The sequence below is a fragment of the Magnusiomyces paraingens genome, assembly GCF_902498895.1.
Source record: "Magnusiomyces paraingens strain CBS 517.90 genome assembly, contig: contig1, whole genome shotgun sequence".
NCBI classification, from domain to species: domain Eukaryota; kingdom Fungi; phylum Ascomycota; class Dipodascomycetes; order Dipodascales; family Dipodascaceae; genus Magnusiomyces; species Magnusiomyces paraingens.
Window position 1 is genome coordinate 4,067,894 of NW_022474067.1, and position 20,211 is coordinate 4,088,104.

The 20,211-nt window shown below is 38.0% G+C and overlaps 6 protein-coding genes across 6 annotated transcripts; 3 read left to right on the forward strand and 3 right to left on the reverse strand.

Moving 5' to 3' along the window:
* Positions 1–2,019: 2,019 nt before the first annotated feature.
* SAPINGB_P001210 (uncharacterized protein) lies at positions 2,020–5,919 on the reverse strand (the record flags this gene model as incomplete). The annotated part of the gene is made up of 1 exon (XM_031995933.1): positions 2,020–5,919. One exon carries the CDS (start codon positions 5,917–5,919, stop codon positions 2,020–2,022), a length of 3,900 nt encoding a protein of 1,299 aa, XP_031851824.1.
* A 1,154-nt stretch (positions 5,920–7,073) lies between these two features.
* SAPINGB_P001211 (uncharacterized protein) lies at positions 7,074–11,156 on the reverse strand (the record flags this gene model as incomplete). Its single annotated transcript, XM_031995934.1, has 2 exons — positions 7,074–11,017; positions 11,111–11,156. 2 exons carry the CDS (start codon positions 11,154–11,156, stop codon positions 7,074–7,076), a joined length of 3,990 nt encoding a protein of 1,329 aa, XP_031851825.1.
* Positions 11,157–11,897: 741 nt separating this feature from the next.
* Positions 11,898–13,022, forward strand: SAPINGB_P001212 (uncharacterized protein; the record flags this gene model as incomplete). The annotated part of the gene is made up of 1 exon (XM_031995935.1): positions 11,898–13,022. One exon carries the CDS (start codon positions 11,898–11,900, stop codon positions 13,020–13,022), a length of 1,125 nt encoding a protein of 374 aa, XP_031851826.1.
* A 330-nt stretch (positions 13,023–13,352) lies between these two features.
* Positions 13,353–15,985, forward strand: SAPINGB_P001213 (uncharacterized protein; the record flags this gene model as incomplete). Its single annotated transcript, XM_031995936.1, has 2 exons — positions 13,353–13,511; positions 13,586–15,985. The coding sequence occupies 2 exons, from the start codon at positions 13,353–13,355 to the stop codon at positions 15,983–15,985; spliced, it is 2,559 nt and encodes an 852-aa protein (XP_031851827.1).
* Positions 15,986–16,074: 89 nt separating this feature from the next.
* On the reverse strand, positions 16,075–16,439 carry SAPINGB_P001214 (uncharacterized protein; the record flags this gene model as incomplete). The annotated part of the gene is made up of 4 exons (XM_031995937.1): positions 16,075–16,185; positions 16,237–16,300; positions 16,353–16,368; positions 16,421–16,439. 4 exons carry the CDS (start codon positions 16,437–16,439, stop codon positions 16,075–16,077), a joined length of 210 nt encoding a protein of 69 aa, XP_031851828.1.
* Positions 16,440–16,717: 278 nt separating this feature from the next.
* Positions 16,718–20,146, forward strand: SAPINGB_P001215 (uncharacterized protein; the record flags this gene model as incomplete). The annotated part of the gene is made up of 1 exon (XM_031995938.1): positions 16,718–20,146. The coding sequence occupies one exon, from the start codon at positions 16,718–16,720 to the stop codon at positions 20,144–20,146; it is 3,429 nt and encodes a 1,142-aa protein (XP_031851829.1).
* Between the last annotated feature and the right edge of the window lie 65 nt (positions 20,147–20,211).

Consider the following 20,211-nt stretch of genomic DNA (forward strand, 5'->3'; position numbering starts at 1 on the left):
AAAAAAAAAACTTTAGAGTGAAAAAAAAGGAAAGAAAAAAAAAAAAAAGAAAGAAAGAAAAAGAGAGCAGAGGCTGATGGTTTTATAAGGCTAAGGCCCAAATGGTAGTAGAATGATTATAATCAAAAGAGATTAAAAGTTTATTTATGTCTAGACAGCTCACACACACACACACACACTAAAAAAATAAATTTCGCTGATCAGGAAAAGAAAGGGCGATGATGAATGTGATTGAGTCAATCTGAGAACAGAAAATAAATTGAAAAAAAAAAAAACGTGTTTTTTTTTTTTTTTTTTTTTTTTTCTGGTTAGAAGGAAAGTATCGTAGAAAAGGATGTGAGTTTAATTTTTGTATATCAGGAATAGAGTGGTTTTAATTGTTGATATTCTAGATGATAAAATAAAGAAATAAAGAAATAAAGAAATAAAGAAATAAAGAAATAAAGAATTTAAGAAATCAAAAAAGAAAGAAGAAAGAATCAAAAAGAAAGAAGTAAAAGAATTTTTTTGTTAATAATTTCTTAAAAAAAAAAAAAAATTAATAAATTTCTATTGCGGGATATTATTTCAGTAATAAATTCACCAAAAAGAAAGAATATTATAACAATTTTTTATCGGCAATAGGGAATTTTATTATTATTTTATTTTATTATTTTAAAAAAGATCTTTTATTTTAAAAAAAAAAAATATATTCTAGAAATTATAAAAAAAAAAATATTTAAAAATATTTCACGAGATTTTATATTAAAATTCAAAAAGATAAAATAAAAAAATTGAAAATTAAAATATTTTTTTTTTTTTTAAAAAAAAAAAACGTCTTTTAAACGTCACTTATCTGCCGGAGCCCTAACGGTTGTCACAAGAACATTGAATAGTCTCAATTTAACATATCAGATTAGAAAAAAAAAAGGTTCAATATTGTTTGATGAAGCAGTTTAATAAATTAATAAATGGTAGTAATATAAAAGAACTTAAAAGAAATTTTGGAAAGTTTTTTTTTTTTTAAATTATTTCAATATTTCAATATTTCAATATTTCATTCATTATTTCTTTTAAATTCTATTTTTTTTTTTGCAATTTTCTTAAATAATAACAACGGAAAAACCACATTATTGTCATTATTATATATTAACCCGTCAAGTTTTTGATTTCTAACTTTTTTGTTTTTTTGTTTTTTGGTCTTTCAAATTGTTCTGAACTGCTTGTTGCCAATCGGCCAGCCGTCCCCCCGCGTTTTTCTTTCTTTGAGCCATTTTTTTTTTTTTTTTTGGCGTATCAAAAAAAAACCTAACCCTTAAATTGATTGATTTAAATATATTGCCGCAACCATTTTCACCATATAGGAAGCTTTTTTTTATTTTTATTTTTTTTAAAATTAACAAATTTAATTACCATAAATTCCTTCATCAAATGAAAAAAATTTGTTATTTATTTTTTTTTATTTAAAAAACTTGATGATAAGGAATTATTTTTCTTAACATTTTCAAAATGTGTTTATATATATTAAACTGCCTTGTTCTTTTGTCTTTAATTTTGAAGCCAATTTTTTTTTTTTTCTATTTTTGCCGCATGATAATATGTGGCACGCCACCAACTAGAAGATTCGGATCTGGAAACTGCCGAAAGATCCAATTCCTTTTCTTTCATCATTGCCGGTTTAAGTAAACCCGGATTTTAAAAAAAAAAATAAAAAATTGAAAATAGAATTATAGAAGAAATAAGACCTATCGTAGCCCTTTACCTTGACCACGAGTCTTTAAAAAAAAAAGAAAAAATTATTTTAAATTTAATTAATTTAATTTAATTTTAAATTTAATTAATTTAATTTAATTTTAATTTTAAATTTAATTAATTTAATTTAATTTTAATTTTAATTTAATTAATTTAATTTAATTTTAATTTTTTTAACATATTTATTAAACTATTTATAATTACTATTTTTTTTTTTTGGTCATTAAAAAATCATAACTTTTGTTTTAAAAAAGGTTTTCATCATCATAATCATTATAATCATCATCATTAATTGGCCTTGACAATATCCAAAATCAAGCCAAGAGCCTTCTCAGTGTTGCTCTTCTCACCACGAATAACAATAACATTCTCATTCTTCTTGGCTCCATTCTTAGGAATGGCTACAGAGCACTCAGACTCCTCACGAATGTTATTAATGGTGCTACCAGAAGGTCCAATCACCAAACGGTATTTGGATGAGTCGGCGAGCCACAAGTAACCAGTAGTGTCGTACTTCTTAACTCTCTCAAGAGCCTTCTCAACAACAGCCTTAGCCTTCTTGGTATTTTCAGCATTGCCCTTAAATCTCCAAGTAATCACGCTGCCTGCAGCCTTACCAGTCACAGGAGTCGCAGCTTCCTCAGAAACAGTAGTCCACTTAAACTTGGCTGAAAGATCGTCATCAGTAATCAAAGCCTCACCAATGGCATCCTCAGGAATCTTGGAAATAGTATCCTTGGAAAAGGTGGTACGTCCCAAGTCAACGCGGACATCAAAGTCACTGCGAAGCTTCTTAATCAACATGCCAGAGTCAAAAACTAAGTTATTGTACTCAATGGGAACATCAACCTTAGCATCGTCAGCTGCAATCTCCAAAATTTTAGCCTTGGCCTTCTCAACATTCTCCTTGGTGCCTACAACACGGATATTGCGGTCAAGATCGCCCTTAGCATTCTTGCTGCCCTGATAAGGAACATTGATCGAAACGTTAAATTCAGTCTCAATCTCCTTCTTGCTTTGACCACCAGGACCAATAATGGCACCGTGACGTTCAACGGAAATGGGAACAAGAAGTTCAACCTGGTTCTCGCGCTCCTCAACAATGCTATTGATAATGCTAATAATCTTATTCACAACCTTCTTCTTGCCGTGAACCTTAATCTTGCTGCTGCCGCTGCCAGCCTGTGGAACCTGAATCAAACGAGGATTAAAGGTCTCACCAGCCTTGGTAATGATTTCACGCATGGCAGAACCATTGGCACCAATAAGGTAACGGTGGTACTTGGGATCAACTTCAATCTCCTCAGTAACAGTGTCCTCAATCTCCTTGACAACTTCATTAATGCGTTCAATAGCCTGCTTGATGCCGCTCTTGGTACCAACAATGGTAATGGCAACCTTGGCGTCAGCAGCGCCTGCGCTCTCTCTTTCGCCAACGTCAATGCGAGTATTAGTGGTATCCTTAATGTCATTAATAAACTCGCCATTGCGGCCAATAATGCGTGAAAGAGCCTTAGCAGGAACGTAGACAATATCACTGTTAGAATTGTCCTTTTCATACTGGACAAGCTCCAAAATCTCATCCTTGGCCTTTTCAGCACCACGCGAGGGACCGCGAACAACAACCTCATCTTGATTGGAAGGTCTGTCACGGGCAGAGTCGTCATTATCGCCATTGCTGCCGCTGTTTCCGCGAGGGAACTTAATAAAGACATCATACTTTTCCTCAAGTCTCTTAACAAACTTGCCGCCAGTACCAATCAAAGTGGCATGGTACTCGTTGGGGATGCTGAGGCGAAGAGTAACTTCATCAGCCCATCTCTTGCCCATATTGTGAATACGAAGCTTAGCCTCATCAGCATTCTTCTTAATGCCCTTAATGACACCCTGTCCTTCAGGATCAACATCAATCTTAACTCCAAACTCATCACGGAGCTTAGAAAGGTTAGAACCACCCTTGCCAATGAGTTTGTTAACGTGCTCCTTGGGGAATTGGAACTGAGTAGTGTAGCTGCTCAAAACCTCGTAGTTGCGGCCAGTCTCAACAGCCTCTTCAATCTCCTTGATAACGTACTTAACTTGCTTGGAGAGACCACGAACGTAAACAGATTCAGGAGTAAGCTCAACAGAAGCATCGGCACCCTCGGGGCGCTCATCATTACCAAAGTGAACATAAACAGGAGCCTCGTGCTCAACACCCTTGAGAATAACACTCAAAGTAGTGCCGTTAGGACCCAAAATGTACTTCTGGTCTTCAACAGGAACACTCAAAATTGAAGTGACAATATCCTTTTGATGAGCACGAAGATCATCCAAAACCTTGGAAGAAGCCAAAAGGTGTTCCTTGATCTCGGAAACACCAGGAGCAAAGTCATCCTCAGAAAGGTTGGCATCACCCTCGTAGACAAGAACAATGCCAAAGGCAGATCTGCTAGGCTCAGGGACAAACGTCTCAACGTGGTGCTCATTCTTAATGGTAAGAATGTGTTTGCTCTTGGGAGTCAAAGTCTTGAAGAAAAAGGGATCAATGTCATTGATCAACATAATACGGCTGGGAGAGTACTTGTTAACAAGGTTAACAAGCTCCTTGCGGGTTTCCTGAATATTATCAGTAACATTGCCATTGATGGAAAGGGCAACCACCTTAGTTTCAGGGTCGTAGAGTTCATCATCACTAGGGGTGGTGATAATAACACTGTTCTTCTCCTCAAGAGCCTTAAGCTTATCAGAATTCTTAAAGTAAAGAGTCAAAATTTGACTGTGCTTGATGTTACCGTCATGGGCCTTTGAAATAATAAGGTTGGTTTGTTGAATGTTCTTGCCAGCCTCGGAGACAAAGAGATTAGCAGCCTCAACCTGCGAGGCATGACCAAAGAGCTCCCATTGTTCAGGGTTAGCAGTGGGGCTGACAACAACACCAGTCTTAACAAAGACGTCATTGGGAGAAATAAAAAGCTGGTGGGCCTTTGAAATGTTCTTCATAAAGGAAGCAGAAGAAGACAAAATGTTTTGAGCCAAAGCCTCGAGCTGAGCCTTAACCTCAATGACAGCATTACGCTCACCAGAAATAACAATTGGGACCTGGAGGTTTTGGGGGGCCAAGTAAAAGTGGTCAGGAACATCAATCTTAACACCATGAGTCTTTTCAAGCTCGGCAATAGTAGCATTGTTGACACCGGCAAGAGCGGGGTAAACCTTAGAAGGAACATTGTTAATCTTCATCTTGGCCTTGCGGACACGAGAGTTGACAATAGCAAAAATCTCCTTCTTGGCAATCTCAACACCCTCGCGATCACCCTCGATAATAACCTCAACAACAGGCTCATCATCCTCATCGTCAACAACGGGGACCTCGTCCTGCTTAGAGACCTGAATTTGAGTACCACTCTTAGTAATGATGGGACGGAGGTTAGAGCCCTTAGGACCAATAATGGAAGAACGGGAAGAAGCAGGGACCAAAATAGTCTCAGAAATGTGGACAGTCAAGTCTCTAAGAAGATCACGGCGAGCTTGCTGAACATTCTCAGCCTTACCCTTAATGATAAAGGTAGAAGCGCCAGTCTGCTTAGAGGTCGAGCAATTGATAGTAACATTGTTCTTGTTAATGGCTCTGTTGAGGACATCAGCAGGAATGTTCTTAGCTCTGGGACTACGCTCCTCCACAGAAAGAGTGAAATTATCAGTGACAACATGGGCCTTGGGAGGAGCACGAATAACCTGAGAATGAGGCTTAGGAGAAGCAGAGCCGGTGGCACGGATGGGCTTAATGGCAGGGCCCTTACCCCAAGAGGTGTTTGCAACAACGGGAGCAGAGCCACCAAGCTTGGGGAAAGCATCAAAGGAAGAAACGTCAATTTTGTTAGTCTTCTTCTTAGACTTGGGCTTAGAGGCAGCAGCTGAAGCAGAAACGGGAGTAGCATCGGCGGAATCATCGGGGACCTCGTCAGATTCAGCATCAGCATCAGGGGCAGGCTCGGGAGACTCGCCGTCAGAAGAAACAGGGACAGACTCTTCATTAGCTTCCGAGTGGAGATCGGATTCAACAGAAGGTGAGCTTTCAGCGTCAGAAGACTCGGGAACAGAATCGATGGCAGCCGAGTCGATAGCAGAAGCTTCGTCGGCAATTTGGTGTCTAGCCATCAACTGCTGGGCCAAGGAGGAGGAGGTGGAGTCTTCGAGGGTAGCCATTATCGAAAAAAAAAAAAAATCTTGAAAAAGATCAAAGTTAGAGATTCAATTTAACTTGGGGTATATATAAAAGATAAAAAAAATGAAAAATAACATACCAACGGGAGGAAACGGAGACAGAAAAAAAAAAAGAAGAAGAAAAAGTGCTGGAAATCAAAATCCTATTGCGTGATAGTATATGGTACTATATGTAGTGTCCTTTAGTCAAAAATTTTGAAAAAAAGAAGTTGAAAATAGTAAATTTTAAAATAAAAATGGACTAAAAACAACAAAGATGGAGAGTTTCTTTGGGGTATTTAAAAGTATTTTATTGAAAAATTTGGAAAAATGTTTGAATTTTGTAAAAAAAAAAAAAAAAGAAGAAGAAGAAGAAAGAGAGAGAGAAAAAGGGGTGGAATGGGATCAACTATAAATAATTATTTTTAAATAAATAAAAAAAAATTATTTTTTATAAATATATATATATATATATAATTTTTTTGGTGAAAACCACCACGTAAACCTTAAAAAAAAATTATGAACACCGCACAGCTTGGGAAAAGTGCTGTTGCTACATACAAGAGGTCGCCCAACATCCCGGCCAACCCTCAATATACTATGCTTTTAGGTAAACAAATAAACAAATAAACAAATAAACAAATAAACAAATAAAGTACAACAAGTACAGCAAGTATAGCAAGTACAGCAAGTATGATAAGTCATTTGGGTCTTTTTGACTCAGCTCTTCATGCAATATCTACTACTTAATAGTTCTTTCATGGCTTAGAAAAAGGGTTCTTTGCATAATTGCGGGTTCAACATTTATAAGTATAATATGAGTATAATCCTTATAGAATCCCATTCGTTTTTAAAAAATTTATCTTTATCTCTCAATTTAACCCCCTCCATATATTACTACTCTTATGAAAATCTTTCAATTTTTAATCAAAGTTTGATAATTTGAGCCAACAAAATATCTGTCTTTTTTTTTTTTTTTTTTTTTTAGATTAATAGTAGAATTCATTAAAGGTTAAAAAAAAATTAAACGTTTCTAAACACCAAACTGGTCCATTATTTTTTTTATAATACTTTCTGTCAAATTCTCATGGCAAAAAAAAAATAAAATAAATAAATAAAAATAAAAAAAGAAATAGAAATAGCAGGTGTCCTGTGTTTTAATAAATATCCGGCACACCTTCCCAATCATGTTGTGCTCTGCACTCCCAGTAGTTGCCCTTGTAGCGCCAATACTCTTGACCAGACAGAGGGTGTCTCACTTGCTCAAACCAAAGTGGTGAATAACTGACACCCTCAGCCTCTCGTTTACGACGAGCGTCACGTTGCTTCTCTTCTACTCGGTGCTTGTCATCTGCTGCATCATCGTACCGACCTTCCTCCATGGCCCGCTGATCGGGTCTAAATCTTGTGTCTGTGGATGCCAGCCATGGAATTAATCTGTTGGGAATGTCATTCAATGTAATTGCAAAAGCAGTCAAATTGAACGGCGCCTTGGGTCTGGGGTTCACCTTCCACAACAAAACACGGTTACTTTTCTCTCCAAGATCACCAGCCTTACCATTGCTCACTAACTCAGCTTCTCTGCTCGCAAGTTTCTTGCCAAAAATCTTGTCGTTCCAGCGTCCACCCACAATCCATTGAGGATTCTCAGCCTTGTCAAATACTGTACCACGCACCTCGTAAGCACCATCGCTACGCCAGCCACGGGCCTTGAACTTTAAGGTGCACTTGTACCCATTTGTATAATTAATAATTTCCATATCACCATAGTTGTCAACAACAGGGCTTCCCGTAATAATACCCACAACCGATGACGTCACCTTACGGAACGAGTAAACCTCTTCTTCTGCGACATCATCGCCCTTGTTGGGACGTAATGTAATGTACCACAAACCAAGGGGATTAATGTCAAAACTTCGTCCGTAAAACTTACTCTTGACATTACTAGCTCCGTAAAAGTCCCAACGAGGAGATTCGGCCATAAGAGCTCCAATAGGAGGATGGTGGCTAACCTGCTCAGAAAACATGCGGTATCCGCGATCAGGACGAGCATACTCAAAAGTTTCACCTAATAATGGGTTGAACGGCTTAGCAACACGTTCTGTGGTGGATGAGTATGAAGATGCTGCAAAAGCGGCAATGTAAGCCATCCGTTCACCAGCATCACTAACAGCAGCAGCAGCCTTGTCAAGCAAATATGTGTATTCCATATCCTCGGCAGAACGTTGTAAAAGATTGGTACATTCGTTAAAAGACACAGGCAGTGTCATACGAGTCATATCTTTACCGATGAGGTTCTTAAGAACTCCCCACAAACTAATCTTTGGTCGGTCATCACCGTCCATCTTAAGACGCTTGCGAGGCCCGTCTTCATATCCAGCAAAAGAATTGTCTTTGACAATATCTTCAAGCTTCTCACGTTGCACTTCAGTCAAATTATAAGTATCCTCATTTTCCAAAACACTAGGAGCAACACTTGAAGAAGGAGGGGAAACCTTCCCCTCCACTAGAGATGGTGCATAAGCTGATGCAGTTGTAGCAGGTACCTCAGCAGCCGCACCAAACCCGGGTTCAACAACCTTTTCTTGTGTTAAAGGTTGTTGTTGAATCTGAGGCTGAGTTGCAAGCATTGATTCGTATTGTTGCGTCTGTGGAACTGGAGGAACTGGAGCAGGATGTTGAGGTTGAGCAGGATGAACAACAGCAGAAGGTAAAATATTTGTACTCAAAGGAGCTTCCTTTAGTTGAGCATGTTCCTTGTGCAGATCATGTTTTACTTCATGGCCCCTCTGTGAAACCTTGTTGTAAATGGACATAACGTTGGGCGGCTGAGGCTCTTCAATATATCCCTCATCTCCGCTGCCTAAAGCATCAAAGAATTCATCCTCGAGTTCAGATTCAGACTCAGATTCAATTTCAACTGTTTGAAGTTTATTGTTGAGATCATTCAAGTTAAGCTTTGTGCTATCGACTGGGATTAATGTTGCAGCAGCAGCAGCAGCAGCTTGTGCTGCCACTGATTCCTCGACATTAGTAGTTGTTTTGCTAACAGGAACATTAGTGCCGTTTTCGCTATGTATCACCGTCTCACTTTCAGGATAAATGAAGGACTCACGACGCGGCTTGTAAACAATACTGGTTCTATGAGACAAGAGACCAGTACCAACTGCAGCACCACCAGCCACTTCGCGAAGAACCTTGTTTGCTTGGCGCTTCTTTTGAATAGCCTTGTGAAGCTCTTCTTGAACCTTGGCCTTTTCCACTTCAAGTTCGTGAATAGACTTAGTCCAAAGATCTTGAAGTTGGTTGCTGCGCTCCAGCTTGGTGGTATAGTACAATTCGCGGTTGCTAACATGAGAAGTGTACTGGTTAACCAAAGTAGTGGTCATATTCAAGGCCTGCTCCAAAGTGGAAAGACCAGTTTTAAGCTCATCATTAGTGAGAGTTCCATGATTTATACTGTCAGATAGAGAGTTTAAAACTTTTTGGACACTATCGAGTGCAACAGTAATGGAATCAGAAGCAGAAGCAATCTCGGCAGTATAAGGAGGCTCTTCACGGTTCAAAAAGTCGTTTTCATCATCATCGTCATCATCATCGTAGTCATCTTCAAATTGTTCAACATCCTTATCGTGTTGTTGATCAATACCAGAGTCTCTCTCACGTTGTTCCATAGCCACATTGTTCATATGAACAAGACGCGCTACATTATGACTGTGAGACGAGGCATCATCACTAAGAACAGATGTTGGACGGGCACCAATAGACTGGCTGGAATTTGAGGCCTTGTGAGAAGAGACTTTTTGAGCCTGTGACGAAGAGAGTTGAGTGTCCAAATGGGCAGTGCTGGGGGTTCCATTTCCCAATGAGCTAATTGAATTCGTACGGTTGCTTTGATATTTGCGCGGGTTTTGGGACTTGATACGATCTTGATCCTTTGCGTACTGAATGGCATTGTTAAGAGCCCAAACCCATCTATTAGTCTCAATGGGGTGGTTGGATTTAAGATGGAATTTGACCGAAGTACCCGAGAGGACCTCAAACTGAAGCTTTTCGCTCGAGTCGAGATGCAGACGTGCGTTTCGCATATTTATTGAGCCGCGGCAAGCATTGGCAGTATCATCTTGGCGCTTATAGTAACTTAAGACACCATTCTCAAGAACAAACCATCTCAACTTGTAGCCGCTAGTAAAGTTTGTCCATTTCTTCAAAAATCCTTTCATTGTAGGGGGTGGCCCCATTAAAGAAGGATGATCAGCAGGGGCTCCAGCTGAAGAATCATCTGTACCACCTTGCTTTTTGTCCAGAGATTTTTGGTTGCGATTCTTTAAAAGAGCAGGGTTTATAGAAGTTGATTGCAAAACAACTTGCTGAGATTTTGTGCTTTGTTTCAAGAGTCTGCGAATAGTGTCATCCTTTGTAAGGTCGATTGGTAGAACACCTTTAGAGTTTCGAAGCAACGGGTCGCCACCATGAGACAAAATAAATTCAACCATGGGGACATTACGAGCTCGAACAGCATCATGCAACACAGTAGTACCGGTATCCGGATTTTGACCGTTTATGTCCAAGAGTGCATTTGCGCGAGGGTTAGCAAGGATTGTTTCCAAGGTTTTAATGTCACTTCGTGTAAAAGCCTTCTTCATGCGAGTAGCAACCTTTTCCAAAAACTGAGCCCTTACGACTTGCATTGCTTCGGCAAGTTCCGGAGTCCGAGCAACCTCAACAGGCTGTTTACCATCATTGTTTGTGAGCATGTCGTTAATTTTCTCATCAAAGGAAAGAAGGTACATGACGACGTCTGAACGGCCAAACTTTGCAGCAATGTGAAGCGGGGTATTGCCAGTATGTGGTTCAGGCGCGTTAATATCAAACGCAGGAGCATCGGGGAACTTGTGAAGAAGATGGCGAATCATTTCTGGTGAAGCCACCTGAACAGCAGCGTGAAGGATATAAATGTCATTAGGTCCGAGTGGTCCTTGTGATTTGTTGAGTTTGATAAGGCTAGCATTTTTTTCAATGAGGGAGTCAACATCAGTTTTTGAGTTTGCTTGAAAGGCTTGTATAAGCTTGAGAAGCAAAATGTTGATCTCGAGGTTCTCTAGTCGCAAATGTTAGTAAAGTTTTTTCTTGAAATAAAGTAACGGGAGGGTATGTAAGGCGTATCTGATGATGATGATGATGATGGACGTACCATTGGCTTCAGTTGCAACCTTGGGTGAGTTGTCCTGGGTGCTCATTTTGAGAAGTATTGAGAAACACCAGTTGGTGATATATCAAAGAATTGAGTGACGTTATATATTTGAAAAAAAAAAATAATAATAATAAAAGAAAAAAGATATATAGATCCTTTTTTTTTTAAAAAAAAAGTATAAAACTAAAAAAAAAAAAAAAAATTTAGGAAGGAAAAGACATATAAGAGGAGAAATTAAAAATAAAAAAAAAGTTCGCACAATCTTCCGTTTTTTTTTTTAATTATTATAATTATAATAATAATTATAATATACTTAAAAAATAAAAATTAAATCACGCTGTGTGGGTTGTCAGTTTAAAATGTTTAATTAGTCGGCATAGCTGGCAATTAAAAAAAAAAAAAAAAAAAAAAAATTAAATTTAATAATAAAATTAAAGAATATTTTTGGTTCGTGAACCATAAAATACTTTTTTCTCCCTAACCCTGATCATGATACCACCCCCAAACTTTCTGATTAGCCAATGGCGACTGATCTCTTGTAAAAAAAAAAAATAAAATAAAATAAAAATAAAAAATTTTAAACAAAAAAAGCTAATTTTCTATTGATTTGGAATCCTCCATACAGAAACCTCCGAGTTTTCCCATCAGTATTTTAGTTTATTTTATTTTTTTTTTTTTTCAACAGGGGAAAAAAAAAAAAAAAAAATTTAAAGGGTTCTTTCTCTTAAGTCTGCTTCGTCATTTTATATTCAATATATATAGATATATATACTTATAAGCATTTGAAATGTCTTTGCTGCTCTCTTCTAAAGTCACCCTTTCCGCTGCTGCCCGTCTTGCAGCATCAAAACCCAGTGTGATCAAGACCGTCACGGTTGCCTCTTATGCAACTGACGCTTCTGCTTCAAACAACACCTCCCAGCCTAGTAACATCAGCAACTTCCTCGACCGTATCAAGCGTGTTACTGAAAACCGCGCTGAATCTGGTTTTAAACCAAACTCTGAAATTCTTTCCAAAATCTCTATTAAGGGAAAGCCCAATCAAGAGAAGAGCGACAAGAGACCTTTTAAGAGACAAGCTGGTGCCTCTGGAGACAGACCAAACTATAGAAACAACAATAACTACAATAACAATAACAACAGCAACAACAACAACAACAACAACAACAGTACTCAGTCAAAGCCTTTCAGAAACAACAAGTTTAACAGATTCAACAAAGATAAGGCACAGGCTAAGCCTCAACAAGAAAACTACTCTTTCAAGCCATCGCAGCCTAGAAACTCAAAGTCTCAGGCCTTTAGAGGAATTGACTCTGAGCACGTTGATCTCCACGTTTCTTCTGAAGGTAATACCCTTTTCAACAACAAGAAGTCTTTCAACTCTCAAAGAAAAAACAACGGTCCTCGTCAAAATTATCCCGTGCGCTTCGGTGGCCGTCCCCGTCAACCTGCAGGCTCTAAGGCTGGTCAAACCCCTAAGCGTCTTCCTCGCAAGGATGCCACAGTTGGTTCCGGTAAACTTCTTAAACTTTCACCTGAAGAAGCTATTATCTCTGTTAAAAAGGAGATTCGTGGCTCCCAGCTTGGTAGCACCATTTCTGTTCCTGCAATCACCTCTTCCACCCTTGCCCCTTATCTCCCCACTGTCGGTGTTTCTCCCGAGTCCCGTGCTTGGCTTGCTATCCACCGCGCTTTGACCGATGCTGCCGACCAAGAGCAGGCTCTTAAGACAATTGTCGAGTCCACCTTTAAGGGTTCCCTCGAGGGCTACCAAGTTAACGAAACTTCTTCCGAAGCTGCATCTCCCATTGTTCCCATTTTGAATGCAAACCCTACCTTTTCTCCTGAAGTTAAGAACCTTCTTTTGTCTCTGGCTTCCGGTGAATCAACTCTTTCTTCTCTGAGAAATTAAGAAAGAAAAAAAAAGTTTTATTTTATCATCTGTTTATTAATGTTTATTATATATAATGGCTTTTTTTTTCTGTCCTTTTTTTGTAAATAATTATTGATTATAATCTCATTTTTGCTTGTTTTTTTTTTCATATTTTCAAACATTGTTTTTTCCTCCATTCTTTATCAGTCAAAATACCTTCTTGCCTTGATATTTTTCACCCTAACCCTATGGATGTGCTGTGCTGTCAAAACGCACACCTTAATACATATTTTCCAATTCCTCTGGCTGTAAAAATACAAAAAACACCAAAACAATATCCCATAACCAGCTTTGCTCAGCATTTTAACAATGTATGATGAATGGATATATCAGACAGACAGCTTTCAGACTCCGCCACAGCCTCAACAATCTCCAGTGGCGTTAGCTCCCTCATCACCACATCTTGACCGTCCCAAAACCAGAAAACGAGGTAAATCGCTACTCCAGTCAGTAGCGATTGATGGAAACGTAAGTACTGAAAATAGCCTCATTCAGTATACAAAAATGAGTATTCCTGTTTCAATTTTTTTTAACAAATTCAGACATACAAAAGCCATTCCCATAAACGTGATTATTCACCTCCTGAACCAGATTTTCCTTTGAGACGGAGGAACTCTACTTCATATCTTATAAACTTAGTTGTGCCACAGTCTAAACTCACTCCGTCTACACTTTCATATCCTTTCACAAAACAAGAACGAGAAAAGCTAGAAACTGAGCTTTCTCTCTCCCATAAATTATCAAATGATTTGATTCCCTTGTCAACAATTTCTCCAGTAAATCCAACGTCTACACTCGACGAAATTGATGTAGCCAATAACTTTCAGTACTTTACATTTCGAGAAACTACGAAAATACACCTACACTCATGTGCCCAAATGCTTTCGCAATCAGCAATTGTCCTGAAATTTGTTTCAAAGCTTGATGCTGGGTTTTCCAGTGTTGAAAAAGAAACTAATAGCATCCAAGAAACTTGCAACGCTCTCCTGGCCGAACAGCATAAACTTTCAACTTTATCAGAAGAAATTGATAAAAACTTAAAGATTTTTAATAACCTCGAAATGATTACCCGGAAACTCAACACTCCTGGTGCAGATTTTGTTACTAGACCTTCTTTTTCTCAACTCTTGGACAATCTTGATGAAGGCCTTCTTTATGTGGAAAAACATAAAAATTTCAAAGACATTGAGCGCTACCAGCAGCGATTTCGACATTGTATGACTCGAGCCCTTAGTTTGATTCAAGTTTACTTTCAAAATACGTTAAAATATCTTTCAAATGAGATTTTAGAAAAAACTTCAAAGATTACAAACGTGGGAAATGCTCATCAGGTTCTTTTATACTCTAAGTTCGAGTCTGAGTCTCCAAGTTTGTTAAAACTAACTACAGAAATTTCTAAGCGAATGGTAAATCACTCAGAATATGAAGGTCTTTTAAACGACTGTATCAAAGCATATTTTGCTACAAGACATAGACTATTGTTACCAAGAATCAATCATTTTTTGGATGAGGCAGCCAAAGAGCCCGGTGACATTGTTCAATTCACTCGTTCCTTGCTTGTTTTTTACAGGGAATTGTGCGCACAGGAGTTTGGACTTTTCAAAAAAATCTTTTATCACAGTGAACTCGCTTTTGTGGAGTGGTACACAGATATTTGCAGTAGTCTTTACGACGTCGTACGCCAACGAATTATTAGAGAAGTCGATATTGGGTTGCTCTGTGAGCTGGCATCTCTTTTTCTCAGTTACAAAGAAGAGGAAGAAGATCAACAACGAGAAAACGAGTATGAAGAAAACCAAAAGTGGTCACGACGTGATAGCAATCTTCTCTCTCCAGTATCTAGTAAACACGACCCATTAGCTACTGAGCCAGAAAAGCCTTTCACGATCAGCTACTTTGAGCTTTTCAAGCCTATATTACAAGATGTTCAAGCTAGACTTTTATTTCGTGCGCAAGCATATGTTGAACAAGAAATCGTTCGACATGTTCCTACTGAAGAAGATCTCCATGGTCTTAGTGGTCGCAGAAAGAAGTCTAAGCAAAACTCGTCTTCTGCAAAACCCAGTGAGTTTGACGTTGATAACATTTTTTCGGCGTGGTACCCACCCATGCGTAAAGCCATTGCACTTCTCTCTCAAATTAACCAACTCGTCAACTCAACTACATTCGACGACTTGGCCCATCGCATTGTTCATGAATGCTTAGTTTCACTGCAAGCAGCACATGCGCTTGCTGTTACTCGTCTTGGAAAGCTTGAAGCTGATCTGTTTCTAATTAAGCATTTACTGATTTTGGGAAACCAAATTACTGAATTTGACATTGAGTATGTTCCTTCAGATGTGCATTTTGACTTTAGCGGTATTTCAGAAGTCATTTCATTGTTACGAACTGGTGGTGTGAGCTTAAATCGTGCTAATCTTTTGAACTTGGCAAAAATTTCTGTCCCTAAGGTTGTCAACAATATGTTTGATGCCAAGGAGGAGCTCTATGCAAAGCTTCGCAATACTATTCACAATTTTACTGAAGAAGCTGTCAAAATTATTATTGAGCCCATCACAAGACCTGAGTGTACTCCAGAAACAGCACTTGCTGATACACGCCAGCTTAGAGAAAATGCGGCTACAGAAATACCAAAGCTACGCAAGCTCATGCTGGATAACTATCTGGATGACATAAGAACTGTTGACATTTTGATTGACTCTATTCAGGATCTGGTGATCCAGTCTTATGAAGAGTATCATGAAAAGATCATTGCCGAAGCTGCTAAGATTAGCAAGGAAATGGGCAAAGACGAAACCGATGTTATCGATGGTTTAATGGAAGTAGAAGGTCTCATGGCTTGGTTTGGTGACATTATTGGTACACTCCATAGAGAGAAACTGTCAGGTGCCGAAGATTCTGTCCAAAACCGTTCTCCAAGTCCTACAGTTTCTGAAAATTAAGTATATAGTTGAGTTTTTTTTTTTTTTTTTTTTGAAAGAGAAAAAAAACCTGATATTTCTAATAAATTTAAATGTAAAAAAAAGCACACTTATTTTTCATCCTCAGGCACAAAGGTGTTTTTGGCCAAAAGTCTGTTAAGTTCAGATTTAATGTATTCGACACGATTCTCATCCACCAAAAGATGTGTGTCATCAAGCTCCTTTAATAAAATGTTAAAAAAATTAACCTTTAGGCAGTCTTTTCAACTTACCTGGATGATTACTCCATGAGTTTTGGTATCAATATGCAAAATTAGGGCACGAATAGAGGGATCACTATATTTATCAATCAGATGATGTAGTTAAAAAAAACTTTTGGAGATCATACCATTCAATCAAGACACCTTGTAAAAGTTAGAAAACATTTATTTTTATTAAATTCTCTTGATAACTAACCTTTAATAGCGCTAGGCATTCTGATAATCTCCTATTATCGTGGTGATGATAGCTAGAGTAAAAATTTAAGCTCAAACACTCCTAAAAAAAACTGTATTTTTTGTTGATGTGGGCTTTTAAATATACATATGTGTAATATATTTTGCTGTCATAAAAGATAAACCAATTTGGCTATGTGCACAGTGAAAACAGAAATTAGTGCATCCACTCAAAGCTTGCTTATCCACCAAATCTTTTATCCGCTCTTATTTACACACTTCCACCTATTTAAACGTTAATAAAAACTATTATATTAAAATGACCGAAACCAAACCAGCCAACGAAAACGAAAATGCTTCCTTAGTCACATCAATTTCAGATTCCAATCACAATTGTGAAGATCATGAAGAAACTGTTTTAGAGAATGAAACAGCGTCGTCCTCCCCCGAAGTTTCGGAAGACAACCTAAACAATACTAAAGAACTAAAAGATAATAAAGATGAGCAAGGAACGCCCACGGATAGTTTTCCATCAGTTAATGACAAAGACAACAAAACAGATAATTCCGAAAAAGAAAGCAGCCCGGATTCTGCTTCTACTCCAAGTGATCAGACTATAGAAGATGAAACCAACAACAAAGAACCACCTGAGCAAATAGAAAAAACTGACACAGAAGAGTCAAAGTCTCCAGTCAATCCTATAGCCACCCAATCAACTGAAACTGATGTTAGTGAAGAAGAAGGATCTGATTACAGCGAAGAAGAAAGCGAAGAAAACAGCAAAGAAAACAGCGAAGAAGAAAACAAAGAAAACAGCGAAGATGATAGTGAAGAAGACAGCGATACTGATAGCAATGCCGACAGTGAAAGCGACGATGATGGTGTGGAAATTGAACCAAGATTAAAATATTCTCGCATAACTACACTCCCAAAGCCAGTGTTTAATACAGACCCTGTTTCAGCCTGCATTTTATCAGAGACGTTTATTGCTGTTGCCACTCATGGTGGGTTTGTTTATATTTACAAACCCGATTTGATAACTCCTATCTGGTCGTACCGTGCACATAAAGCCTCTGTTTTTGACTTAGCCACTGATGGATACTATGTTGGTTCTGCATCAATGGATGGCACTGTTGTAATTGGCTCAGTGACTGATCAGAAAGACATTCAAGCATTTGACTTTCATCGCCCAGTACAGACACTTGCTTTAGACCCGCACTACAAATCGTCTAAAATATTTATTTCTGGAGGAATGGCAGGTGATGTCATTCTTTCCGAACGTGGATGGCTCAATGGCCGTTCTGACACTGTAATCCAACACTCTGAAGATCCTGTCACAGCTGTATACTGGATAGAAAGTCTAATTATATGCATGGACGAGTCCGGTATTAATGTTTACGGCCAACATTCGCGCGAAAAGTTATTACATATTGACAGGCCTAAAGATTCCCCACGGGCAGATGTTTACAAGCCACGGTTATGCTCTCCAGAATCTAACCGTATTTACATTGCTTGGGTTGACCGAATTTGGAATTTGAAAATATCTTCCGAGTCTGCATTAGCAGGACACAAGACAAAAAAGGATTTCTTTAAATCTTCTATACTTTCATCTGGCGCATCTATGATTCTACCATCTAGTTCCTCTATTCTTTCAGCAAATCAGGACCCTCAGATTATTATCGAATCTATTATTCAAATTGATTCCTTGGTAGCTGGAATTTCTCCCTTTGGACAAGATACCCTAATGATATTGAGTTACAAACCTGTTAGCTCTGAGGACCAAATGACAAACGTCCGGAGTGACGCTCCACCTCCAGAAATTAGGCTTATTGATTTGAGTTCTGGTGAAGAAGTTTATGCAGATGAGCTTTCTTTGAAGGGATACGAAAAACTTGGACTCAACGATTATCATCTTTTACAGTATTCCGATGAATCATCTATAAAGTACTTTATCATAAGTGCAAAAGATGGTGTTGTCGCAGTAGAACGCACATTAGGTGATCGTATAAACTGGCTTCTTGAACATAAATCTTATCAGGAGGCTTGGGACATTTCTGCCAACGTTAAGACCCCAGAAGAACGTTTAAATATTGGTGTTGAGTGGGCTGAATCTCTTCTTAATGCCGAAAAATGGGAGGAATCTGCAAACACACTTAAAAAAGTTATCGATGCTTTATTGGAATGTGACTTACCTATATCAGATACTTTGATTAGCTCTGCTGATACCCCTTCGATCCAATCTGGACAACTTGCAGACAATTCCTTAAAGCCTTCCCCCACACTTCCGGAACTTACTGGGTATAAAAAGATAGCTCAGGAAAATTGGAATCGTTGGGGGTTTATTTTTTTTAAATCAGGTCACTCTTCTGAAATTGCAGCTGTACTCCCAACAACATCTACTTTACAAGTGGATCATAAGGTCTATGAACAAATTTTAGCTTTTTTTATTGACCATGATATGGTTGATGAAATTTTGAAATACATAAAGCTTTGGCCTTGCGACTTGTATGATGCTAATACTGTAAAGTTCAGACTAGAGTTTCTCATTAAAGATGATTATGAACTTTCTTCAACTCAGAAAAAGAGCTTACAAAAATCTTTAGCTGATTTATACATTGCTTCAGGAGATCCCGCATCAGCTGTTAATCATTTATTGGCTCTTCATGATGAATCCGTGCTTGATTTGGTTTCTCAATACCATTTATTACCTACTATTAAAGATAGAATTCCTGATCTACTTACTGTCTCCCTGGCTGATGATACATTAGCAAGTGCACCATTACCAATAATTCGCAACCAAATCTCCAAGGCTAATTCTATTGTTGTCAAGGCTCGCCATGAAGTCATCCCTGAAGAGATTGTATCGCAAATTATGAAACGAAACCTTCCAATTATTGCTTTTCTATACCTGGAGCAGCTTACACTTGCTGATAGTTTTGCTAGTCAGTCATTTGGAGACTTGCAAGTTTCACTTTACGCTGAGTTTGATCGACCTAAGTTGATGAACTTTTTGAAAAAGCATAACAATTACAATCTTGAGAAGGCCTCTTCTGTATGCGAAAAGCGTGGTTATATTCCAGAGCTTGTGTATATTTTAGGAAAGATTGGCCAAAATAAACAGGCTCTTAAGCTAGTTATTGAAAAACTTAAGGATCCCGAACAAGCAATTGATTTTGCCAAGGCGCAAAAAGATCCAGAGCTTTGGGATGATTTGATTGATTATTGTTTGGAAAGACCTGAATTCATTCGCGTACTACTTAAGCGGGCTTCTGGATCTGTAGATCCAATCAAGGTGTTAAATAAGATTCCTAGTGATATGAAAATACCTGGGATTCGGGATTCTATCATGCACATATTTTCAGAGTATGAGCTGGTTCTTTCTTTAAATAAGGGAATTTTGGAAATTGTTCAGAAAGAAGCACAGGACAAGGCAAAAACTTTATTTTCTTTGCGAACTAGCGGTGTTTCTGTGGATTTGTTTCCTGAGACTAGTCAACCTTCACAAGACGAAAAAACAACAAACTCTTCTGCTATTCCAGAACTTGATTTCACAGGGTCTATTGTCATCAAGCCAGATGGAACTCTTATTAACGAAATTCAACTTTTCGGAGATGAAAATGTCAAACATTTATGGCCTCAGGCATCAATATCACCAGTTTACAACCTTGATATTACCCGAACTGTGTCACAAAAAATCAAACATTTGGCTTACATTAAAAAAATGTTACAGTCACAATTAACAAAATAGAGTGATTTGATTTATGAACAAAAATAAGTAATACAGTAAATTTAATATTATAGTAACAAAAAATT